The sequence below is a fragment of the Melospiza melodia genome, chromosome 13, assembly GCF_035770615.1.
Source record: "Melospiza melodia melodia isolate bMelMel2 chromosome 13, bMelMel2.pri, whole genome shotgun sequence".
Classification (NCBI taxonomy): domain Eukaryota; kingdom Metazoa; phylum Chordata; class Aves; order Passeriformes; family Passerellidae; genus Melospiza; species Melospiza melodia.
Window position 1 is genome coordinate 9180577 of NC_086206.1, and position 26022 is coordinate 9206598.

The 26022-nt window shown below is 45.1% G+C and overlaps 2 protein-coding genes across 7 annotated transcripts in view; one reads left to right on the forward strand and one right to left on the reverse strand.

Annotated features, from left to right (window-relative positions):
- The first annotated feature begins 60 nt into the window (after positions 1 to 60).
- On the forward strand, positions 61 to 5852 carry ORC6 (origin recognition complex subunit 6). The gene is made up of 7 exons (XM_063167716.1): positions 61 to 125; positions 497 to 626; positions 1403 to 1566; positions 2632 to 2721; positions 3524 to 3636; positions 4855 to 4926; positions 5281 to 5852. The coding sequence occupies exons 1-7, from the start codon at positions 61 to 63 to the stop codon at positions 5445 to 5447; spliced, it is 801 nt and encodes a 266-aa protein (XP_063023786.1). The 3' UTR covers positions 5448 to 5852.
- A 364-nt stretch (positions 5853 to 6216) lies between these two features.
- The window catches only part of MYLK3 (myosin light chain kinase 3), a 36434-nt gene continuing 16628 nt past the window's right edge, over positions 6217 to 26022 (reverse strand). For 4 of the 6 annotated variants that reach the window (XM_063167722.1, XM_063167719.1, XM_063167721.1 and 1 more), the window contains 13 exons: positions 24092 to 24157; positions 23066 to 23156; positions 21405 to 21831; positions 18802 to 19355; positions 17523 to 17628; positions 16405 to 16498; positions 16006 to 16115; positions 15214 to 15355; positions 14427 to 14497; positions 12895 to 13023; positions 11751 to 11903; positions 8831 to 8963; positions 6217 to 7913 (listed from right to left, as the gene is read on the reverse strand). In XM_063167722.1, coding sequence (XP_063023792.1) covers positions 7842 to 7913; positions 8831 to 8963; positions 11751 to 11903; positions 12895 to 13023; positions 14427 to 14497; positions 15214 to 15355; positions 16006 to 16115; positions 16405 to 16498; positions 17523 to 17628; positions 18802 to 19355; positions 21405 to 21831; positions 23066 to 23156; positions 24092 to 24157 — 2148 coding nt within the window. In that variant the 3' untranslated portion in view covers positions 6217 to 7841. The remainder of the gene's footprint in view (positions 7914 to 8830; positions 8964 to 11750; positions 11904 to 12894; positions 13024 to 14426; positions 14498 to 15213; positions 15356 to 16005; positions 16116 to 16404; positions 16499 to 17522; positions 17629 to 18801; positions 19356 to 21404; positions 21832 to 23065; positions 23157 to 24091; positions 24158 to 26022) is intronic. The other 2 variants (XM_063167720.1, XM_063167718.1) reach the window with 1 other exon arrangement.

The window sequence follows — 26022 nt, forward strand, 5'->3', positions numbered from 1 at the left end:
GGGCGGTGATTGGCGGCGCGGGCGGCCAATGGGCTACGAGCGCGGCAGGCGCGGCGAGCGATGGAGCGCGGGACCGTGCGAGCCATGGCGGCCCGGCTGGGCCTGGCCGAGCCCGCCCTGCTCAGGTACCGCCGCTCGCCCTGCCCTGCCCTGCCCTGCCCTGCCCTGCCCGCAGCCCCCTCCGCGCTGATCCCGCCGGGCCCGCCCGACCCGCTGTCCCGCGCCGTGCCCGGCACCGCAGCAGCGCCCGCCTTGGCTCCTGTGGATGCGCTGGAAGCCCCGGAGCCGCGGGCTGGGTGAAGCATTGCCGGCCCTGCCCTGCAGAGCTGCTGCCGCTGCTGCCCAGCATCAGGGCAGGGCGGCCGTGCCCCCTCAGCACCCCGGGCTCTCAGGCCGTGCTGCAGCCGGACTGCCGAACCTTGGCTCGGCTCCTGCGGGACATTGTGCCTCGTAACTGTGTTCCTGACGAGGGCTTTGCGTTCTGGGTGTTTTGCAGAAAAGCTGAGGAGTATCTGCGGCTGTCGCAGGTGAAGTGCACGGGGTTAATGGCTCAAATGACGGCGACGAGCAGTGCTGTGATGTGCCTGGACCTGGCGGCGGCTTTCATGAAACAACCGGTTGACAAAGTAAGGCAGTGTGACTGGGCGGCTGCTGCATTCTGCCTGACTCCACAAAACCGCTGTTCTCTAGTGTGTGCTGGGAGCAGAAATGGGAAATAATAACTAACTTTCCCCTAAATCCCACAGTTTGCTGTGGTAAACCTTTCACTGTTCAGTTTGAAACAGTGAAAATTGAGATCACTATCATAGTCCCTTCACTAACTGAGCTTGCTTTGGTATAACGTCAACTGAATTTGAACTCTTGTAGTAACAAATAGATTACCAACAAGGATGTTAAATTTAGGATCTGTCTCTTTTACTGTGGGAAGAAAGCAGCTGCTCTAAGAAATCTCTTACTATAGGGGTACCTGTAAACCTCCATCTGTAAATCTGCCAGGTGAACAATACTGAGCTGTCAAACTAATGCCTGGTATAACCTATTCATGGTTGTCCATTTACAGCAGAGGAGAATTTAATTGGACCTGACTCCATGAAAGTGTTGCTCATGTCTTCAAACCAGGCTTTGGTAATTTTGTCACTAATTACCTTGTGATAAAGGGGTCGTGTCATGTATGGAAATGTCAAACCTTACTTCCAGCGAAACAGCCTAAAAATATCACTGCATTAAAAGATGTGGCATTCCTAGGTGGTTAATCTTTCTGTGTGCAGTGAAAACATAAATTATTCATTGCACAAATTTGTTTAATGTAGCTACTGAACTTAATGGTTGTGTTGGTTGCCTGATTAAGATGTCAGAAAGGACTCTTGCTAATTCTTGGGGCTTGTCTTTGTCTTCTTGACAGAGCTATTGTGTCAAACTCTCTGGTTTGAACAAGACCACCTACCAGAGCTCCATGAAGTCTTTGGAGTGTTTGCTTGGGGTGAGCCAAAGGCTGGGGATGCGAGACTTGGCTGTGCAGTTCTGCTGCTCAGAGGCAGTGACCATGGCTTCAGAGATCCTGCAGAGGTGAGGAAGCTCTTGTGGGCACACTGGGAACCACAAGCAGGGTTCTTAGCTCTTCAGCTGTGTAAAGAGCTTGAGTTTGGAAGGGCCAGATATCTCCTACTGATTGGAGCACTGAGGTGAGTTTTCAGCACTGAAAATCCAGCCATGAGCTGGGCCACTTTTTCGAATATCTGTTAGAAAGATTTAGTCTGTGAATCTCAGCAACTGATTGTCCAACTAGGAATTTTTCAGCTGGGAATAGTGTAAAAAATATAGGACTCTAAATCTCTGTATTTGCCCATAGCATCACACTGTCATCCATTTAACTGCTGATCATGGCACAGTTCAGAAGTAATGCTCAGTAGAAATAAATCCTCCCTTTTGGGGATAGACATCTCTTAAAATACACATCACTCTACTGTAAAACTAATAGCTAGAACACTTCAGTGGAGATTCAACAGAGTTAACTAAAATTTCCCATTCTGTAATATCTGCTTTGAGCAGAGCAGTCCCTGAAGAGCTCAGTGCTGTCCCCTTGATAGCACATGTTTAATGCTGTCAGGTCAGTGCACAAAGGCTCTGCCTGCTTGGTGGCACTTAATACAAACTGGGAAAAAGTAGCCTGGGGCAGGTGGACAATAAAAAATGACATTTTTCAGTGCTGCATATCCACTTTGTCATTTTCCATTTATAAGCCTATCTCTCTGTAACATTCCAGGGAACAAAGAAACTGTAATGCTGCCTTCTATTGTAGGATGGAGTTATGGAAAGCATCTCACTGTAAATTTTAAGATATTAGGGAGAGCTAAAAGTGCTGTGTGGATCAGGAGCACAAGAAGTAGATTTTAGTGACATGCCTTGCTCCAGATCCCCAGTTTAAAACACCTCTAATTCCAGAAGAGGAGGCAATCCCAACCCCCTTCTTTCCCTCACCTGTTTGCTCCTCTCAGCCAGTAGCAGCTGTTTCTGCTTGAGTCTTGAGTGGGTTGCAGAGGCCCAGGTGGCCCAGCAGACCTGTTCTGAGTGACAGAGGGATTTGAGAGCTTCATGTGAGGCAGATGCCCCAGTGTCCCTTGCTGTTCCCAGGTACGAGTGCAGCCTCTCGGAAGCACAGCGAGCAGACCTGGATTTCTCCAAGCCCCTGTTTGTAACAGCTGCTCTGTGCACTGCATGCAGGTGAGTGCAGCCCAGAGACCTTCTGCTGAAATGAAATACCTGCTGACACACCATCCAGTGCAGCAGCTCATTCACTCAGGGTCTTGCTTAGCACATCCTGCTGCCCTGCTCCTGCAAAGCTGGAGCAAACCAGGCCTTTCCTCATAGTGAAGTCTTCAAAGTGCACTGCACAAAGCAAAAGCTTACATGGCTTCTGGTGAAATACTGCTCAAGGTGCAAGAAGGGCTTCTCAGCACCAAGAAGCAGCCATTCTGAAGAAGGAAAAGCCCCAAGAGCTACACCATCCCATCCTGAGGGTGCTGTAGCATTTGGGAGGTGGCTCTGAGAGCTGTAGGCCCATGTCAGCTAAGAGAGGTGTGTGACTCAGCCAGCACTTGGGAAGAATTTGCTGGTATACAAAGATGTTCCTCCCTCAGCATTACACCTTGTGACAGTCTTACTCAGAGTACAGGTGCTGTGTAGTTGCACAGCTCCTCACAAGGGCTCTCTTGAACACATTCAGTCACATTCAGCTCTTTGTTGCAGTGGCATTTTGTCCTGGGTTCCCTGTACCTTTTCCTAAAACAATTCCTTATGTAAGTTCAGCTCACCCTGAGTTTCAATTGAGCTGCATTGACTGAGTAGTGCAGGGGTCTGGTTTTTAACCAGATTTGTTTCTGAGTAACACAAGGATAGGTGGGACAAAAAAAAAAGTCAGGCCTGCCTTCCTCATTCTCACAGGCAGTGTGAGTACAGTAATTACCACCTCACCTGTGATAGTTGCTGGAGTGTTGTTTTGTACAGAGGTAACTTTCTCTTGTAGGTGTTTGAAGCTAAAAGTGGACAAAACTAAAATGGTGGCTACATCTGGAGTGAAAAAAGCAATATTTGACCGGCTGTGCAGTCAGCTGGAGAAGATAAGCCAGCAGCTCAGCAGTAAGTTTGTGCCTTTGGCCTCAGTGCCCCATCCTGTTCCACTGGTGATTTCAGTCTGATCACTTTCAGCTGTCCCCCTCCAGCCAAATCTGCCCATCCATTCCATTCCAACATGTTTCCTGCAGCCCAGTTCCACTCCCAGTCCTTGCTTCTGGAGAAGTTGCCATAGCTTAACAAGAACAAAACTAGGGGAAAAGTGGCAAGGACAAAAATAATATTTTCCTCTCTTCTCAAATGCTCACTGCTCTTTCCTGTCTTTCCTGCTGCAATTTATTCCTTGCTTCTCCCATACTACCTGACCTATCTTGGATTCCTCCCTCTTGCCTGGTTTCTGCATCCTGTTAACATGGCAACCTGGCACACAAATTATCACAAACATCTTCTCAGGCTGACTCACTCCTGTGCTTTCCTTTCCCCCACTGCAAGATTAACAAGCAGAAGCCTTGCTGCTCTGCTACCAACTCAGCCATTCCCTGGCACCAGCCCTCCTCATACACTGGGCAGATGTCAGGAATATTTCTTGTCCATTGTTGAGCCTGCAGCTCTCTCTGCTCCCTTTTGTGGGGGAGAAATACAGTATGTGCTGTAATGTCCTTGTATTTCTGCTGCCTCCTCTTTCTCCTTTCTCTTTTCCCAGGCTTTCATTTTTTACTTTCCCACTGAAAGTTATCCTCTCTCACTGTGTCTTCATACCCTGATGTTTCCTGCAACATGCTGCCTGAATCTACCCCAAAAGCTGCTACTTTCTCATAGGCATGTGCCATATAAACCCCCAAAGATTACCCAGCACTAAAACAACTAAAGAGAGCTGGGAATTTCCAGAAGAATTCAGGGAAGAGTGCATCTGTACACCTGCACAGCCTCCTGCCTGTTGTGGGTATCTATGGAAATAGCGGGAATGGAATAGAAGGGAAAGAAATAATTGGTAATCCTGCCTGAGTGACCTGGAAGGGTAGCAGCGTGGCTTGGGGCAATGAACATGGTGGATCATTGTGGTTACCAATGCAGCAGCCTGCTAATTAAAGCAGCCAGTCAGTCCATGCCATACTTGAAGTGCTGGCACCTCTTGGAGAGCTTGAGCATCAGTCAGGACCAGGGAACTGCTCTGACTGGACAACAGTACTTGTGGAAGGTGGCACTGCTGTCCAAGATTCACATCTAAGCCACCCTTGGAGCCCCAAATACCATTCAAATCAAAGCAACTTATTGTTTTTTTAGAGGCTGTTCCAGTGGCTGCAGAGACACCTGAGAGCTTGCAGAGCACCCTGCAGCAGTGTGAGCAGGAGGATGGTAAGTTGTGTTTAGCTGTGAGTGACAATCACCTCACTGGAGTGGTTCTGAGCTTTCCTGCTGCCCATGTTGCAGCTGTGTGATGGGCCATGGTGCTCTCAGTCCTGCAGACCTCTGTGGAGCACAGAGAGCTGGCAGCAGCACACAGGGGTTTATCCTGGACAGTCCCAGTGGAATGAAGGACAGCTGCTCTGTTCAGACACACAGGTGACTGTCCCTGCAGGTGAGGGGAGCAGCACCCACAGGGACAGCTGTGCTGTCCTTCCTGCTGTCTGTCCCTCTGCTCACTGCCTGCTGTCCCCAGCAGCATGCTGCCCATGATGGCCTCTCCTGAGCTTTCTTGTTTCCTCACAGGCTCTGAAGAGGATGAGGAACTGCCATGTAAACAGCCAAAGACTGAAACAAATCAGGACTATGAGGAATGGAAAAAGAAAATCCTGGAAAATGCTGCTAAGGCACAAGAGACAAGGAGTAGTGACTCTGTAATGCCACCCAGTAATGTAACTGCTGCTTGCTCTTGATTTTAACTCTCCCTCTGCTCTAACAAGAGATCCAGTAGCATGTGAATGATGGCTGCCTGGCAGACAGCTGATTTTATTTAGGTTTTAAGTATTTAAGAATGTTATTTTTAATAAATGACACCATGGAGTGGTGGGATTTTACAGGAAGTGTGTGTGACTGCTCACAGGCATTAGGGGTAGAATAGCTTCCTTCTCTTGCTGCAAGAAGCAGATAAGATTCTAATGCTACTTCCAGTGTAAATAAGTTATAAGTTACAGGCCCTTGGGCCCCTGCCTGGAAGCAGTCAGTGAAACAAGAGGAAGGGGACTAACAGTGCCTTGTTAAACTGCAAAGCCAGCAGAGAAATAAAGCCTTATTTTTTAGGGTTTTTTGGGTTTTTAAATAAATATTGTTCAGCCAATGAATTTGATTTATTTTCTTGTGTATAGGAATGAAATCTCTTGTGCTTTTGTAAGGGGTCCCAAATATTCCAAGAAACAACAAAAGTACTGGAAAGAAAAGCTTTGTATTATGACATCATCTTGGCACAGGTACTTGGAATGCAAAATAAGAAACATGGAGATGTGTGTGCCTTAAGAATGAAGATATCCAGAGGAAAAGGATGTTGACTGGGCAACAGATTTTTTGTGTCTCACAGTCATATGCTTAGAGAAGAGGCCTTTGTTCCATTTCTCTTGCATGTTTTCTGCCTGGCCTGTATCTCTGGACCCACCCAGAAATACTTTCAGGTTTGTTTGGCAGCAGGGCTTAAACCAATGCTGATGAATATTCTTGTTCCACTTCCATGAAATTTATTAGTATTAATTCAGAAATATACAGAGCAATGAATACAATGACATTCAGCATGCAGAAACACTGTGGAAGGAAAACATGAACAAAAGTGGGCCTTCATAGAAGGTGATAAATTATCAAGATTCTTCTCTGTCCCAATTCTGGAAATGCTGCAAATAAAGTCAGGACTATGCAAAGTGAGAAGCACTTGAGTGGAAAAAATAGCTAGACCAGAGTAATGCAGTCTTACAAACCTCATTATTAGCAACCAACACTTCTGCAATTTCAAGGGGTGTCAAAGTCCATAAAGTTCAAAGGAACTTCACAGATGCCTTTGCTGGAAAGCTACTTTTAGTAATACTAGTTTCCATTTTTCCTAAGAGCCCATCCAGTTCACACTGAGTTTTGCAAAATCCAGAACAGGAAACCACAGGTTTAATAAATAATATTATACTTTCATCTGAGAGATTCTAAGTGGCTCTCACTCTATGCATATGAAAAGAGTTTAAAATCCAAAATAAGTTAATATTGTGAAGAAGCAGTTTATTGTTCAAGAGCTAAATGAGGGGGAAAAAAGGGCTTCAACCTCCTAACTGGACTAAAGGCACAGTCTGGCAACACACTGTTTCCCTGTCACTGAACCTATCAGAAATGAAACCTGTTTTGCATGTCACACCATACCAGCTTCTCATACTGCATTAAAATTTCCAGAGAGGAGAAACAAATCCTCAAACTAGAACTTAGCAATTTAAGTGCTGCAGTCATGGACAACGAACAGCACTTACAAGTTTTAAAAACATAAAATCTCTGTAACTCTCCTCTTTTCTGTACAACATGAGGTCTTTTTGCATAAACCCAACAGTCATTAGGTGATTTGTATGCATGGCAGTTTCACACATCTCCTTCCAGAAGTTCAATCAATTCAACTTGCCCTAAGAAACAGCAGCAATGGACTGACTTAAGTTACCTCAAACCAGGGTTCCTCACAGTTCCTAACTATGCAGTGATTATTTTTTAAAGGAGAGAATAGAATAATAAAAAACCAAAACAACAAACCAAAACCACCCAAGCTGGAGCTGCACTAAAGCATCTTCATGTTGAGGGGAAATTACCTTTTGGAAAGAAATACAGAAGAAAACAATGTCTGTGTCTTTTGTTTAAGTAACAAACACCTGAGGGACAAGTTGTGCCACTGTGTGGCAGTTCTCTAAAGCTGGTAACTCACAAACATCAGTCAGGAAAAAGTCTTTAGAGATCCCATGCTTGGTGTGAGAGACCAGAAAACTGCCAGGGGTTTTCTGCTATAAACACACCAACAATACTCTGCAGAGCCAAAGCCTTCAGCAAGAAGTCAGCCCCAGTAACAGCCACGTTTTTCCACCACTCTATAGAACAACTAAAAACTTGTAAAAGCAAACAAAAAAAAAAAACTTTTGCTTTTAGAAATCCTGTGTTTCTTCCTTAAGGTTCTTCTGGAGCCACAGCACTAACACACAAAATAATTGAGGAAGACAGTCCCAAAACCTTAGGTTATAAAACAGGGATAGAAATGTTTGGAGACACTGAGTCCTCCTTCCACAGCCTCATGTCCATCTCCAGGAGTGGAGGAGGTTCACACAAGCTCATGCAAGCTTGACAGACATACTCTGAAATCTCTTCAGCCTGTTAGCAGCAGCCACCACATAAAAGTGTTTCTGTGAACAGAACAGAACAGTCCAAGTGTGAGTGAAACCAAGGCAAAGGAACTTTTCTGCAGCTGCCAGGGATTTCTCTTCCTGGTAAACCCATTTTCCTGTAGTGACCCAAGCTTGTGTGGGCTGCAGTGGTTCCTGCACAGCACTGTGAAGTTCTGCAGTGTTATGAATTGTAAATTGTACAGGGATAGGTCATTAGATTGTGTCATCTTTAAAATGCAAGTGCAGAAGTTTGCCAGGAAGCACGTGCAGTGCAGGACTGAAAGAAGTGCAAGTTGCATTTCCTTGCCAAGGAAATGCAACTCCCCAGTGACAGAAGAGAAGGAAATTATCCTGAGTTTGCCTCACAATTCCACATGCTTCCTTCTAAAAAGATCACTGTGTTCACCTTTTAGGATCAATTATCTACAATCAAATAGAGACTCAAACACAAATTATTACCCATCACTTCATAAAAACTTAGTTTAGAAGGAGCCTAGGGTTATCAGCAAGATCCTGCAGAGTTCTCTCGATGGGTTTAAGCCTAGGTTTGTTTCCTCTCTCCCACACTCCCATTTTGCAGTGGGAGGCACAAACTGCCTTAAGTTACATCCCTACTCCTTAGTGACAACAGATCAATGCAGCTGCTAGCAATGGAAAAGTGTAAAGACAAAGAAATTTTAACATTAAGTAGCATCTGAAGCCTCTGAATATGTAGAAAGAAAGATGTAAAAAACTTCTAAACACCAATCAGCGTGAAAATTGAAACCAAACTTACAAGAAATAGAAGCATGACCAAAACACCTCATTTACAGGTAAAAACAGACCTCATAACTGGTACTCACAGCCAAGGAACCTGTGAGCACCAGGGAGCCACCACACCGGAGGGAATGGCTGTGGCTGCGGTGTGATTTCCCTGTGGAAGCGGAATTATTTACCTTCCATTTCCTGTGGGCCATGTAGCTCTGCAGCAGCAGCTGGGACTTGAGGCGGAGCTTGCACTGCTGGGCCTTGGCGGGCAGGTCCGAGAGCCACTGGTGCTTCAGGCACTGCGTGGCGCTCATCCGGCAGCTGCGGGGAGAGAGACAGAGCTCCGTGAGAGCCCGGCCGGCCCTCTGCTCCCCTCCTCAGCACCCCGAGAGCTCCGTGAGAGCTCCGTGAGAGCGCGGCCCTCTGCTCCCCGAGAGCTCCGTGAAACCCGGCCCTCTGCTCCCCGAGAGCTCCGTGAGAGCCCGGCCCTCTGCTGCTCAGAGCTCCATGACACCCGGCCCTCTGCTGCCCAGAGCTCCGCGAGACCCGGCCCTCTGCTGCTCAGAGCTCCATGACACCCGGCCCTCTGCTCCCCGAGAGCTCCGTGAAACCCGGCTCTCTGCTGCCCAGAGCTCCGTGACACCCGGCCCTCTGCTCCCCGAGAGCTCCGTGAGAGCGCGGCCCTCTGCTCCCCGAGAGCTCCCTGAGAGCCCGGCCCTCTGCTGCTCAGAGCTCCGTGGGACCCGGCCCTCTGCTCCCTGAGAGCCCGGCCCTCTGCTCCCCTCCTCAGAGCCCCGGGCTCCTCTTTGTTAGTGTCCTAGGGTGACGTTCTGATGCTTGTATCCCCACCCGTGCGTTCTGTTTATGCTGGATATCATGTTCTGTGCCTCCAAGACTGGCTCTGAAGAGTGAAAGTTTTGGTTTTCTTATCAGCCGCTCCCCCACGGCTGGCGGGACACAGACGGGACAGTACATGGTGCTGCTTTTGCTTTTCGCTTTGCTCTTGCTTCTGCTTTGCTCCTGCTCTGCTCTCGCTTTTTGCTTCTGCTCATTAGTCAGTAGCTAAGCAGTCCAAATTTCCTCCTGGACTGTTTCTCCTTTCCCTTTTTTTGACCTGGGTCCTGGGAACACCGAGAGTTTACACCGTGTGGCTACAGCAGCTGCCCCAGCACAGGACGGACTGATAACAGAGTGACCACCCCCAGGAGAGACTTTCTGAATTTGTCATCTTTTTCAGAGCAATGACAGAGTGGTGCCATCCGGCATTGTTCCTTTTGTGTGCTGGGGGGTGCTGTTCCTATTAAACGAACGGGTTCTTTCCACTTCTCTCTGAGGAATCCTTCCCAAACCGGCTGGGGGAAGGGGCCGTGTAGGTTTGCTTTCTGGAGGGGCCCTATTTTGGGGGTTTTCTCTCAAATTTGCCCTAAACCAGGACAGTTAGGGATAAAGAAACTGCCCCGAATGAACGAACACGGTACAATGCCCGTGCCCGGATCCTGGCAGCATCCTGCGCTCTCCAGCAGGAGGGGTGAGCGGGATGAAGGACTGACTGCTGCTGGCTCGGCAGTGCCTCGCTGCAGCTGGGCTTAGGTTAATGTATCACTTTGTTATGCAAATTCAGAACTTGGCTAACAGAAAAGTAACATTTGTGGTGTTATCTGTCTGTCCTGACAGCACTAGCTGTGCCTCGTAGTTAAAAAGCATATTCTGTGCCTCATATTTAAAAAGCACTGTTGTCTATTCACCCTAAACTTGGATCAAGTTAAGCATACTTTAATATCCTGACATCCAACAATGGGCCCAAATGCCACAGCCTATCCTAAAAGGTTTGGGAAGTATATGGTAATAGAGGAAATCTTAAGGTAGAGCTGTTGAGAACAAAGTTTAATTTGCCTTTTTTCAAATCAAAAGCCTTTGTCTAACTCCTGAGCTCTGAGCTGTCTCTGAGCTGGTGAAAAGACAATTCCTGCCCGCCCAGCCTAATTTCAGCAGTCAGGGAGGGAAGGGCTGCAGGTCCTGCCCAAGGCCAGAGCCAGGGCAAAGGTGCCTGCAGGAGAGCAGGGGCTGCCACACACCTTGTGAGCAGTGGGGCCAGCTGATCACTGCTCTGCCACTCACTGACACTCTTCTCTCACATACCCACTTCATTCACAGATCCTACCCAGACTTTGAGAGGGTGCCTCTGGACACCCTAATCCCATTGCACAGAAGAATTGAAGACTCCAAAGTTTACAGTCTCACAGCAAATCATCATTACAATCTGAGAAAAAATCCTTAGATCTCTCCTGCTGGCAATACGCTAAATTTCACTTAATTCTTTGTTTTTCATAGGAACCTATTGTTCAAAATAAAATTAGTACTAGAACTGATTTGTCTGATTTAGGTAATGATCTGGAAGCTGTTAATATTCTAAGCACTCCTTTGAATTCCCCTCAAACACACAATCTGTTTTACTGTATGCATCATTTCCTGATTTGATTAGTTTTGTATCACTACTCAGCAAGAGAAAAATTTCTGTTCTCCCAGCCAACTCCCCAGCCATGGTCTGACATCAATATGATCCTCATTCTCTGTATTGTTTCATATCTGCAATCACTTTGGATCTCAGTGGAGCCAAGAATGAGAAGCCACAAGCAGAGTTAAGTCCCAAATGCTCCCTAGTATCTCCCAAAAGCCTGTAAACCACTTTAGAAGAGAACAATGCACATTTTCACAGCTGCAGCTTCCATTTATCCTCCATGGCATTCAAGAGGCATTTTTGCAATTTCTGTCAAGGCTTGTGACAGTCCAAACCAACAATAGAAATAGTTTTTGCTCAGAGAAGCAAAAGCTTTAGAGACAGATTCCTATACTGCAAATCCTTCCAGATTTCCTGTGTTCTGCCTGTATTGATGCTACTGTGAAAAGCAACTTTTTTCAGCCAGGGTACACAGACACTTTCCTTTAAAACAGGGGCTTCTAAATCACTGAGGAACTGCCCAGCAAGCCCAGAGCCAGCACACAAAAATGTCGCATAGCAACTTCTCACTGTTGGCTGCAATCCAAACAACTGGCTGGTAAGAATTTAATATCACTGGTGCCACTGTTCTCACAATCAGACCCAGGTACCTTTTCTCCTTCACAAGCAGTCTGGAAATAAAGTCTTTGGCGTCCTCTGACAGCTGTTCAAATGCTTCTGCATCAAAATCCCAGCTGCAATTGACTACATAATTCATTGTCTCAGCATCAGTCTCTCCCAGGAATGGGGACAGGCCACTAAGCCTTAAAAAAGAAAGAGGGGGTGGGGGAGAAGAGCAGTTATCATATGCAAGGTGTGGTTTTCCTTCTATGACTCCTCTGCTTTGTAGCTGTTATCTTAAGGAGGGAAAAGGCTCTCAGCTATGGAGAGTTCAATTTCTCAGTCCCTGCCAGGATAAGGCAACAGGGGAAATTAATTTAGCAGTTCACTTAGGTCAGGGAGCACCATTAATAGGTCCCCAAGGAGTGGATTCAGTGAGGATTTAGGGACATCCTTCAGTGCCTTCCCAGCAAGGAAAGCTAGAGGGACTCAAGAGCTTTCCCAAACTGGGGGCCATATCCTTATGTGGCTTGAATTAAACAGAATTCTGAACAATAAATTACTTTTTACAGTTAGTCTCTAAGCCCATCTTTATTGCTTCCATCATTTATTACTTCATTCAGTTGGGTTTTGGCTAACATACAAATTTTAACCAGAAATGTATCCAGTTCACAGAAAATGTCTGTGAAAGATTCTGGGATGCAAAACAAGCCCATCAGAAGGCAGAGACTTTGGACAGACAAGGTGTCCATGGTTGCCATCCAGATGTCAGAGAAAAGTTTTTGGCCTATTCATGACAGGTCATTTCTCAGACCCATGGCCCAACACAGATCATATTAATTCTCCTGAGCAGATGCACACCAAGTGTAAGATTATAAAATGATCAGATTACAAATTTAAAAATTGATTCAAGTCCTCAAAAATTAAAATTCTCACATATTTTGGGCAACTTTTCAGAGTGAAAAAAAGACCTGACCCATTTACCATCACCTTATCTAAGTAAGATGATAAGGGAGAAGAACATTTACATATTCATCAAAGGCTCATTTGCTGTTTAGAACTTTGGGCACACAGTGAGGTGCCCCTGTATGGAAAGCTTGGGAGTTTTAGCAGAATTCCTTAGGATTGGTCACAGCCAGGTGGGCTCAGGGGCTGCTGCAGCCTGGCCTGGCCTGCAGGGCCCTGGGCACTCACAGCATGTATGTGATCACACCCACGCTCCACATGTCTGTGGGGAAGGACACGAAGTCGTAGTTCACCACTTCGGGAGCCAGGAACTCCGGAGTCCCAAAATTCACCTTCAGCTTCTCACAAGGTTTGTACCTGTACCAGGAGAAGAGCCAGCCATGAGTCAGGAGCTGGGAGCTCATCCCCCAGGGAACAGCAAGGCACAGCTTTTGGGAGCCTGGCAGGGGAGCAGAGCTGAGCGCTGGCAGCCAGGGCAGCTCTGGGGAGACCTCAGGGAATATTCCATCATTGTCCCTCTGCCAGAGCAAAGCCACGAGGAAGAACAAGGACACTAAACCCTGCAAAGGGCTCCCCCAAAGAGTTGTAGCCAGACACCACAGGATGCTTTTCAGATGTTGTCCAAAACCCATAAACAAAACAAAGCAGTTTTGACTATACAAGATTTGGAGGGCACTGGATTAGTGGGATGTCCCCAGCTACAGCTCAGGGTGAACATCTGCACCACAGATATAACTCAGTATAGCTGAGGTGGGACTGAAGAGGATTATTTGGGCTCAGGAACAAGTAACAGTGACCCCATATGGGGAAAATGACCCTGTTCTTTTTGCTACTGCTAAACAGGGAAAGGTTACAAAACTGAAGCAGTAACAATTGCCACTGATAGCAGCTGGAGCCACATCTGTGTTCTGACAGAACAAACCACTACAGCACTGCTTGGAAATCCCTTTCTCCTGGGTGATCTTGTTGCAAAACTGCCCTCCCAATTGAAAAACCAACCAAACAAAACCCCAAACTCAATGTACTTTTTTTTTTTCTTCAACAAGTATTTTATGGAAACAAAGTCCTTGAACAGACACTTCTATACAAACACATAAATATATATGTGCATGAATGAACCAGCTTTTAGCTGAAGAAAAATTTAAAAGGATTTAGAAAATAATTAGAGAAATATTATTGTTCTTACTATCCTAATAATAGTAGAATTAATTCCTTTTTATTCTAGGGCAATTGACCTATGCTCTCACTGCTTTTCTTTAAACTCATGCAAGCAAAATAAAAGAATGGACAAAATTTCCTATTTTTCTGAGGGTTTCTTGTTTCACATGAGATGGCTCAAACATGCTTTTTCTTTCTTTTTTTCTACCTTCAATCAACTTAACTACTTGAAGAGTTTAGCAGATAATTTCTACAATTAGAACCTGCACCATGAAACCCTGCAGTCATGAAGTCTCTGGGAGCCTTCACAGAGTCCCTAGAGTAAAAGTTCTACATGGGGAATAATTTTGAGATAATTAGAACAGTAGTAAAGCTTTTTTGAAGAGAAATGTTATTTGAAAAAGTAATTAGATAATTAATGCACACAGCAGAAAACTCATGCCTGCAAAAGCAAAATGCTTAACTCATTCACACAGAATTATTACAGCGCCATCAAAACACAAATCCCCACCAAAGAACTACCAGAAACATGTCAGAGGTTTGGTTTGGTGAGTTTGATTTGGTTTTGTTTTTTAATATAATTCACAATTGAACGTTCTTACCTCCTTGCTAATCCAAAGTCAATAATTTTAATCTGGTTTCCTGTGTGATTTACACATAGGATGTTTTCAGGCTACAAAAAGAGAAGAGGGTATTTTGAGTTAAATGTTTGAGAGAGATATCTAGCAAAAAATAGTATAAAATTCCCTCCATAAAAAGCCACAAATGCACTCAATTTTTTTTTCCAGTGAGAATGTTTTTCAAGGTGGGGATGGGGGGTGATGGGGTCCAGCTGTAGAACTGTCTATGAGCCAGCCTGGTTTAATGTCATTTGTGTAAGGTGCTATTTAAACAGGCAGGAAAAAACCAATTTGTATTTCTGTTTAAAAATATCCATTATTAAGGGACTATTAGGAAAACCTTGCAATTTTGCTGCAGGTTGGTTCCAGGCAGGAAAAGGTACAAACTATAGAAGATGATTGAACAGGTATTTGTACACTGTTAAAAAGGGTAGGGGAAATAGAGGGAAGACTGTGGGCATTTCCAGCCAAGGAGGTTTTGGGTGGGTTTTTTTAAAATCCATGATAAAAGGGAATTGTTTAATGCTACAGAGAATGAAAAGCTCTGATTTAAGAAAGGCAAAACCCCAGAATCCTGATGATTCCAAGCAAGCTACTGAACAGACACTGGAAAAAAAGTAATCAATCTCTAAGGCTCCATTCATTGCAGCCATTAATTCTATTCCTTTATGACATGAGTCCATGAAATGAGAAATTACTCCTCAGTGATCAGAGACTCTGTGGTGCCTAAAGCAGCACCATTGAAGCACAGAGAGCACAAACAACTGACCTTCAGATCTAAGTGGAGAATGTAATGCTGGTGCAAGTAGTGGACTCCTTCACAGATCTGCTTGGTGAACAGGATGGCATCCAGCTCTGTCAGGTGGTAATTTTCATCTGTGATCCGGTCAAATAATTCCCCACCATCAAGACTAAAATTTTCACACAGAAAAGCATTAAAAACCCTAAAATCTTGCATTAGCCCAATGATTTATTTATTTCCACATTAGGAATTAGGCTCTGTAATTGAGGATCCTAACAAAACATCCAATAGAAAGTGTATGAGCAGCCTCAATGACTTCAAGAGACTTATTTCTCTTGAAATTAAGTATCAATCTAAATTCAGAAATGGCAAAGTTGGCACTAGTATTTGGGGCATACATGTCAAACCCAAACCCACATGACCTGGGGATCCTATGGGACTTGGAGAACCTGCAAGGTTCTGCACTTTCACTAAAGTGTCTGTTGTTCTCTCATCTTACTAGTCATGGGAAAATAAGTCTTCAACCTACAAAATTTACTAAATGGAACTTCTCAAACTGAAAGCTGTTTCACATGAGCTGACAAGTGAACTTAATTCTGCGCAGAGGAGAAAATTACTCAGAGATAAAGCTCTGACAAGCTTTTAACCTGAAGAAATTACTTTTAAAGCACTGTTTTTTCCTTCTGAAAGTGAGATTAACTCTCTTTTAGGCTGGGAAACCACTCACTTCTTCACAGCTAAGAATTATCCCTCCCTATTTGCTTTAGTGACCTGAGAAAACGCAGACATCTGACAATTCCTGAGATAATTTAAACTTACTATTCCATTATCAAAGTGATGTTATTTTTTGCTTCAAAAGCATCATAAAGCTGGATCAGATTCACGTGATTTAACTGGTTCATGATGTTAATTTCATTTTTTACTTCCTCCTGAAAAAAAATGACAAAGTAACAAACAATGAGCAAAATACACTCTTTGAATTCCACCACACTAAAACAGAACTATTATTTATAAAGCCCAACAACAGCTACAGCACAGATTTCAAGGGGACTGGGGGTTTAATCATGAATACAGGAGATGATGAAGAGTCACAGCAAGCCTAAGATTTTGCAGTATTTGATGGTACCCAAGGATGAGCTGCCCCTCATGGGCAGCTGGGGGCAGTGGTGCTGGCCCTGGCAGGGAGGGCAGGCTCAGAGCTCCCAGCAGTGGGGTTACCTTCTCTTTGGCTCCTTTCACTTTGATGATTTTGGCTGCCAGGTTGAGCCCCGTCGATATTTCCGTGCACTTGTGGACCTGCCCAAAACGCCCCCTGTGGATGCCAAGGAAAAGATGGGAAAATGGGAAAGATGGGAAAGCAGCTCAGCACAGAAACCTCTCCTGGAACTATTCTTATCATGAGCAAAAATAGCCCGGGACAAAGTGAACGGGGTCGGGTGGCCAGCAGCATGGAGCTCCTCTTTCTCTCAGCTTATGAAGGATTAGGTTTATCTTTCCAGCCAGTTGTTCAGTGCTTACATTAAAATATTAAACCCCACGGGTCCTGCTGAGGTATGATGGCCTGGCCATGCTCTGGCTCCCTTCTGTAACTGGACCCCCTTGCTGTCCTTCAGGGATATGTTAGTGGGTCTATTAACAAGGATATTTCTGTCCTGATCCCAGAACTTTTTAAATGACCATAAGACCAGTAACTGTAGCCACTCCACAGCCTGCATTTCTGGCATGCTGTAAATTCTCCCCCATGTCATGTTAATGCCCCTTGGGATGATTCCTCACCACCATCTTCCCTGCTGTTGCATCACATTGCTTATACTTATTAAGCCATATTTGTATGTGGATCAGTGTGTAAATCAAGCCTTCTTGTCACGTAAGTAAGGATACAGGAATACAAAAGCTGAAGCAGCTGCAGACTTCCTATGAGTGAAAACTAAACATAAGGTCAAAATAATTATAACTTTTCCTTAGTTTTCTTTAATGTGCATCTCAGCACAGAAAAAAAAAATTGGAAGCTGCCTGGCCTAATGGGCTTTGTTGACTTTCAAATGTTCTGAATCTGTCTGCCTTAAGGGTACAGGTTCTTCCCACAACACTGAGGCCAGGATTATTAAAACAAATGAAAAAAACAGTCACCAGGATGGCAGTGAGGCACATGAGCATGGGACTGGGGCAGAAACCATCCATCTAAGGGACATCCTTGATGCAGGAGCAGCTGTGACCACCCAAAGGGCTCCAGGATGAACCGACCCCCTGTGGCTGCAGAGAGCTGGTGTGTCCCTCCCACCCAGCCCCTGGGGGCAGCTGCAGGGCCCCCAGAGCCCGGGGACAGGCACACTTACCCCCCCAGCACCTGGTGCCGGCACACGGAGTAGCTGGCGGTCACCTCGGCTTGCCGGACGCTCACGACGCGGTGCTCGAACGGGGCTGGAGGAGAGGGGCTGTCATCTGCAGGGGACACAGGCTGCTCTGACACTGCTGCCCTCCCACTGCCCTGCTCCCCCTCCTCACACCAGGGACTGCACCCCACGCCTGTGAGGGGCTTTCGCTGCTAAATCCCTTGTACAGACAAGGATCACGGTCCCAGAGCTGAGATCAGCATCCCACCTCCTGAACCTCCACTCTGTTTTCTTAACCCACTGGACACCTTCAGGAGACCAACATTTTAGTTTATGCATTAACAGGAAGGGCCACCAGAAAATACTACCTGAAAGTTTGAAACAAATTACACTTATCTTTAAATTGTTACATGACAGCCAGAAAAACCAGCAAAAATACACAGCACTGAGGAATGAGGACAGTGATTGATAAAATCATGGGGTTCCTCTTAGCAGCAAGAATCTTGCAGTTTCCAAATTAAAGGTGCAATTATATTAGCATTACAAACACTAAGTTTAGTCTGTTTGTGGTAAGCTAAATTAGTTAACTGTGATCACTTAATGTCCAAGGTTTTCTAGGGTAAAGCTTCATTAAACCCATATTTTATGTCTCCCATTGAAAGCAATTTTATAATTAATCTCCAGGTATTTCAGCCTGCAATTTAACATGTATTCAACTCATCTCTAGCCCCTGCTCAGAAAGCCAGAGCAGTCAGGTCATCTGCCCATGTCTGTACACTCTGGAACATACACACACATGTGCTGCCAGGAGAGACCATTCCCTGAGACAAAGCAACCAAGTGTTCCCTCAGGAACCCAGAGATTCTGGCCAATAACACAACAGGCCACAACAAGAAACATTTCCTGCAGTACTTTCTGTGCTCTGGATCTCCACAGCTGCTGAAGTGTGCTTGGTTTGCACCCTCTATCTGAAGGAAGAAATGCTGCATCTGAAGAAAATTGAGTTTTTCAAAATTCTTGTACTTCTTATCACACATACACTTCATGCTATTTTATTTGAAATTATTTTTTTCCCAAAACACACTTTAAAAAAAAAGTTACTATTAAAAGAATCTGTGAATTGTTATTCACATATTCAAAAGTACCCAATGCAAAAAGCCCTTGAAGTGTAAGACGTGGGTGTTCCACTGAGCACTGCTCCTGCTCTTGCTGTCTGTACAACAGGCAGGAATAGCAAAAATCCTCAATGTACAAGATTCAAGAGTAGCTGTGAGCAACTTACCAATGATTTCTCCTTGAACTGGAAGAGCTCTGCCAGCTGCCAGAGACTTGGTTTTCTCTGGTGCCTCTCCTGTACCCTGCTGAGCATCATGTCTGCTTCCCCCTGCAGTCTCAGATCCCCTCCTCTCAGACTTGGTGTCTGCTGGGCATTTTTCTGCTTTTGCTGTTTCTTGATGGATTTTTACTTTTACTCCTGCATCTTTCACAGGCTCCTTTGCAGAGGTATTCTGTGAGGTTATGGGCTCACATTTTAATTCTGATTTCTCTTCAGCTTTTTCACCTGGTTTGGGCTTGCTTAGGAATGGCTTTTGCTTCCCTGTTTGAGGTGCAAGTTCATTTTGCTTACTGTCCCCTTTAACTTCTGAATCTGGCTTGGGGCTGATGTTTTTAGCACTCTGTTGAAGTTTTAATTTGTCAGGCTGCTGTTTGACTCCTTTCAAGTCTGCTGGTGTGGATTTCACTTTGGAACTTTTACCTCTGCTGTCACTTACATTTCCCTCCTTGGCCATCTCAATCTTTTCTTTCATGTCAGTCATATGTACACTGATGGATATCCTGCAGAGCAAACAGGAGACATTTGATATTGATGCAGGTGGCCAGCCTGGTCTTTGTAACTTTGTGGGGGAAGAAAAATCTGTGCATTTCCAAACCCATACATTTCTATAGTATGGATAAAACCTAACTGTACCAATCCTGCTGGGAATGACCCACAAACACTAAGGGGAGAGCACCAAAAATCATGCTGGCTCCTTCTCTGTGTCCTCCTCTCTCTACATGTCTGCCCTTCAGCTGAACAAAATGTCTCACCCTGCAAAGAGTTAATCCCACATTTGAAAACTTACCCACTTTTTGCAATTATTACAGTTGGTCTAACAAAACACCACTCAGAGGGTGATTGCCTGCACAACTTACAGGCTGATTAGCTAAATGGCTGCCTGCTCACATGGCTCTACAAATCTGATGGCTTGTGTCCTCTTCCAGCTGGCTGACCTGCACACTCAGCCATCTGGGTTTGGGTCTTCTGATGGGATAGCATTCTTTCCACAGCCTTCTCTTAAAAATCTAGTTTTGATAAACTCTCTTACTCCAGCAATACTATTTTCCTTGGCATTTTAACTACTAGAAAAGTTTAATGATTTTTTCCCTCTTGTGTTGCCTAAAAAGAGTACAGGTCAGAACCAATTCTCTGTGCTCCTAAACTCCATCAGACATTTGAGTGATAATGTTTGAGTCAACTGTTACAGCTCCAACTGTCATGAGCAGTCTGATTTGACCAAGGCTGAATTGAAACTTGTGAAGATATAAAGGAGATTTTATACAATGGCAAATGAAGCCAGCTTCTGATGTCTGGGAGGGAACAGACCTCATTTTCACAAAGGTAATTGCCTCTTCCACTGGAGCAACCTCATTACAAAAGATGTTCTAAAAGAAAATGTTTCTGCTTTCTTAAAACAAGAGTGTGAAATGTCTCATTTTCTGCACCTTTAACACCCTGGTGCTGCTGTGGTGTGAGCTGGGAGAGCAGCTGAAGGCAGCTCTGAGCAAACACTTCCTCTGCTATCCAGACAAGCCTGAGCTCAGTGGGACTCTCGGGCACTTCTCCAGGCAGGGGAACACAATGTTCCTCTGATGCCTCTGTGTGGGCTCACAAACTTCATTAGAGCTGCATCCATTTCAGAGAGGTGTTTACCACCCTCATGTGACTTCTCACTCCAAACCATGACAATGCTGGGCTGCAGCTGCCCCTGGGGTTTACTCCAGCTTCTGCCTTCCACTTGCCTGCTGGCCTCCCTCATCCCCAAACCCAACCTGGGGCTCAGACACCACATTTGGACCCAGGAACAATGGAGAAATTCCCCACCCAAAGTCATACATACATTTGTGGGTGTGTATGGATGAGTGTCTGTCACCCCCCCACACACATATAAACCACTTTACAGCCACCCACCCACCCAGAGGGGCACTGGCAGTTAAAATCTAATACAGAAGTTCCATTTGTTGGGGTTTAGTTGGAGGGGCCTTTTGGTTGTGGGGTTTTGTTGGTTTTTGTCATGTGGGCTTTTAAAATTTTAAATAAAAGGGATTAAAATAAAATCCCAGATAAATAAGCCAAAGGAAAATGGACACACCTATATGAGGAAAATATTAGCCTGATAGAGATGAATAAATGAACAATCTTTAGGTGACCAAAACACTGAAAACATTGAAGAGAACAAACACAAATTCTTTGGTTTCGTCATACACTAATATCTCAAATTCCTTTCACCCCCATGGCTATAGAAACCAAGGAGCTGGGAGGGAGTGGGTTGAGTGAGTGGTTTATAACTACCTGAGTGAGTGGTTTATAACTACCTGAGCTCCTCTGTGGTGGTCACCTTTCTGTGTCAGTGCTGCCACCTCAAACCCCTCTGTCCCACCTGAGCCCTGGGCTGCACAGAACTTCACCCAGGGCCCCCTGAGCCTTCTGCCTTAACCTTTGTAGGGTCTCTCCTCCTCTCCCACCACACAGGAGCTGCCTCCTTTAATGGCCTGGCTTTCCTTTTCTCCCTTGTAACCCATGGAAAGGTTCCAGGTCCCCCAGAAAGCCACCAGCAAGGCCATTACCTGGTGTGTGTCACTTCACAGCCCGTGTCAGATATGGCCCTGGACGTGGAGGGCGCAGCTTCCCGGGACGCTGCAGCTTTGCTTTCATTCTTGCCAGGCTTCTGGTGAACGAGCTGCCTGTGGCACTCAGCAGGGCCTGGGGCTCTGTCCCCCTTCTGGCCTTCAGCAGGAGCATTCTTGTTGCCTGCAGGATCTTGATGTACGAAGGGAAGACCATTGTGTTGATTCCCAGCTTTGACATCGATGTCCTTTTGCTGTGGACAGCTCTTAGAGCTCTGTGTTTTGCCAGCACCTTCTGCCCCTTGCTGCTGGGCTGTCCTGTCTTTGAGCTGGGGTTTGGAGTCAGCTTTGTGGGCTACAGCACTGGAAATGGTCACCTTCTCACACGCTCCCTTGTTTTCATCCAGCTTTTTCACATTTTTTGTCTCTGAATAAAAGAATCCATTAATAAACTACCCTTGGCAAAAGTCATGGCAAAACAGAGGAGGAATAAAGCAACACACCTCTCAAAATAACCTGCAGAGTTACACTTGAAAAGATAGCATAAATCTCCCAGAAGGTTTAAAATCCTTACACCATCAGGCTGGAGATACTACTCATGCTCATGGCTTAAAACCAGAGATTCACCTGCTGGACTTGGATTCCTTAAAACAAACAAAAAAGCTGCAAGGCTCAAGTCCATTGCATCTAAAACCTGAAATCACTTTGTGGGCAAATATAACAGGTAGTCTAAGGCACTGCAGATCCTGCAGGACCCTCTTGATCCACACCCCTCTCCCCAGTTAGGGGAGTAGGGACAAACCCAGCAGGACTGCAAGGGACACTGAGGCATGAGACAGAGCCTACTTGCATTCTGCACAAAATGTTCTCCATTAAAAGGTTCTCCATCACCTTCCCATGACAGTGGCTGTGATTATTAACATTCAGCATGCCCAGATCACCAGCAAGCAAGGTTTGCTCACAACTCTGTGCAGCTTTTGGGTCAGAATTGTGACCATTTGCTTTGTTTTTGTCACTTCCAAATCCATGAAGCTAAAAAGGGGACTGCCCATAAGGATTCACTGACAATTTGTGAAGACAGCAGCATGACAGGGCCTGCTCAACATCACCTTCACCCCTGCTGCAGCTCCACAGGCATTGACAGTGGATGCAACAGGGCAGTGCCCTGACAGATGCACCCTAAATAGGAATCTGGCCCTGACACATCAGGGAAACTTGCTGATCAAAAAAAGATATTCTAGTGTCAACACATCCCTTTTTCAGAGAGGGGGAAGAGGGAGGGCTGCTCCAGAGATATTAATGGAAAAGAACTTGTTGGGTTTGCTATGTATAGGGCCACTATCTTCACAGTATCTCCAAACAAGCTCTGCTCTCTGATTTCAGTTCACTGAAACCCAACTCAAAAAACCCCAGCTCTTCAGCTAAACAAAAGTGCTCCTTTTAATTTCTGTATCTTCTAGCTTTTTGTGGTGCTTGATCCTAGGGATAAATCATCTTGTGAAGGTGGTGAGAACAATTCCATTCTCCCAGTACTGAGGGGCAAAGTTACTCAGTTACATCTGAGTAATTCAGGTAGTGGGAAATAGCAGGCTATTAATTTCCAGTTTGTCTGCTGCACATTCTGGAGTCAAAGCTTGCAGCATGCCTGGAGTGATACATACCTTCCAGAGGCTTCTTGCTTTCAGTCTGGGTTCCTCTGCTACTAAGCACATGCTTAGGCTTTGCACCACTCTCCTCAGACTTATCCTTGGCCTAAAAATGACAGGGGAACACAGAAATTACAGTTACAGCCAAGAGTGTCTATTTCCCACGAGGTTCCTGCAGCTATGGAGGCATTCAGACTCTGAAAAAATGGAGAGTTCCACCTCTTGTGAATTATTAGTCAGTGCTCTGTTTACTTCCTTCCTCCAGTCTCTCCCTGCCTTTGCAGGGAGAGACTTTTAAAACACCATAACAGATTAATACATTAGCTCACTGCTTTCCAAAATTTTCACTGTCAGGGTTTTTGCCTCCTGTCATCTACTCACACTGATTAAAAAGTATGACATATGAAACATGAGACAGTAGAAAAAGTAATGATGCTGTATTTCTGTTGCTTTTTGGCTGGTGACAGAATGAAAAGTAATGTTTCTGAATACATTTGTCAAAACATATTTGTCTCAAGGTACCCAAAAATTCCATTATTTGACCTGATAAGAGGTGGTACCAAAAAAGAACATCTAGCTGTAGATCAACTCTTGTGTATGCGCTTGATATTTCACATGTCACCTTTACCATGATTAAAAACAGAAGCAGATTTTTATCTTTAAGCAGTGTTTTCCCCCCAATTAATTTGAGAGGAGGGATATTTTGTAACAGGACCACTAAAGACCTCAGACAGCAATACATGTGAAACCAAATTACAGCTGACTTCTGTGTAGCAAAAAGCAAAATTAGGGAAAGACATAATATTTCCTGTGGTTGACATACAGTTAAAAATCTAGTGATGATCTAGTCTCCTATCCTGATTTGTACAAGCAAATAAGCAACACAAAGTAACTGATTACAGCTACACATCAGCCCTTCACCTGTTAGTAAAAGCAGTTAAGGATTTCATGCACCAACCCTCAGACTGAACAGAGCCTCCCCACCTCCCATTCCAAAAAAACCAAAACACCCAAAGAGCAAAAGTAGGAAAAAATCATTACCCTTTTTATTACAGCTCTAAGCAAACCTGCAACAATGACCAGGGTGAACATTATTCTGGCACAATCCTACATGCAAAGAAAGCCTTGGGTAAGTGACAGTTTAATGCTGGTGCTTTTTTTTTCTGGTTTTTAAGTAAGAAGTTAGAGGTTTGGAACCTAGGAAGCTCAATTCATAGCCTTTTGTTGACTCCAACCCCACAAAACTTCTTCCACAAGCATTCCCAAGGCATGCCTGGAATGCTGTGACAAACAGCTTCACCCAGAAATGCAAACAGGACCTCCCCACTCCCAGCCCAGCCCGATAAGCAGAGCCCTGGGACAAACAGCAAAGGCTGCAAAACAGGAACAAGCAGGCAGCAAGTTCTTTTTCTGTGCTCCCCCTGCAACTGTGCAGCTCTTTGGACAGGTCTGTGCTGCTGTCACACAACAGGCTGCAAAATGCAGCCCCAAGTTAGCACATGGCTCAGCACAAGGTAATTTGTTCACCTGTGCTCTCTGCACAGTCTCCAGCCAGGTCACGTTCCCCACAGCCTCACTAACTCGAGACAGTTCAGATATCACTCAGCAGTCTGGGATCAAAGGATGGACTTAAGGTTTTATAACTGACCTCATGCTCCAATTTCAAAAAGTGTTCGTGACCAGAAACAAAGAAGGAGGACAATGATGGTCATATTGCAAAATGTGCCATAGAGGTGCTCACCCACTACACCCTGACTGTTCTCCAGCCAAGGCACAGCTTGGAGCCTGGGACACAGACCTCCAGCCCCTCCCAGTCCACCAGGCTGTCACCAGCAGGTCATTCCACCTCAATCTGCACCTGCCTAGCCACAAAATGAACCAAAGGACAGTATCTGTCTCCAGGCATTTTGCAGTGACTGTAATAACACAGCTTTATCAGACTTTGCCATTTCTCAAAAAACCTGTAGAACTGAAGCTGGGACTGCTGGAACTGAACTTTATCTCTATCCCGATTTAAGGTTGATAACTAATGCATGATTTATTGTTCTCAACACTAATGGAAGCACTTTATAAATTCTCCTGTCTCCTAACAGGCCAGCTCACTTATCAGCCTCTGGCACTTAAAAAGGGAGACCAGGAGAGCACTGAAAGCTTGGAAAGGTACATTGCCATCAAACACTGCCCTGTTCTTCTAAAGGGTTAGATGTACTTCCTCATCAAAGGATTTTACAGCTTTGGTGAAAAATATTTGAATTAGATATCAATGGACATTGTCATTTGAGATAAATTCTCTTACTGTAATCATATCTCCACATACATGCAGATCTGGAATGAATAAACATATTCCAGCCCTCGCAGTTTTCCTCTCTTCCATTCCCATGGTGGGGTAGAAGCCACAGTGAAAACTGGAAACTCCCATTACCTAGAACTAATTCCAGATGCCTGCAACTGTTAAAAAACAAGGCTGATCTATTTTCAAACACCATATCAGCTAAGTACTGCTCTTGCCTGTTCCTCACCCACTGTCCTCAATAATTAAAAAATGCTTGGGAACTGATGTCTGGGAACTTGCAAACACAAGAACTACTTGATTGCAGGAGTGAATGATGTCAATGGAGCTGATGAAGTCACGGCTGCATCACAGAAATATAGCTAAAGACAACTAAGATCTCTAAGGATGTGTAAATCTGCACAGTAACATGACTACAAATCAGCACAGGTCTCAAGAGTGGGTGCTGTGTTCAGAATTTGTGAACGAACAAGGAAATAGAAGCTTGTCTCTAAAAACCCAAAAGCTTCTAGTATGTACTTTTCACTGGGGCCTCAATTCAGTCACTAATTTGGGTGACATTGCTGAGCTTTCAGCACTGGTAGAAGCTGAATTTTCCTTTCCAGTAGCAATCTCCTGCTCACAGCCATTCCAGGACTGCCCAGCACCCTTCAGGAACCTCAGACACTGTTTTGAGCTCGCT

Bases quoted from the DNA above. Each gene is read 5' to 3' on its own strand.
- ORC6 (XM_063167716.1), top strand. From the start codon at position 61: ATGGAGCGCGGGACCGTGCGAGCCATGGCGGCCCGGCTGGGCCTGGCC. The intron at 627-1,402 runs GTAAGGCAGTGT...TCTTCTTGACAG, and splicing joins TGAAACAACCGGTTGACAAA to AGCTATTGTGTCAAACTCTC. The intron at 2,722-3,523 runs GTGAGTGCAGCC...TTTCTCTTGTAG, and splicing joins GCTCTGTGCACTGCATGCAG to GTGTTTGAAGCTAAAAGTGG.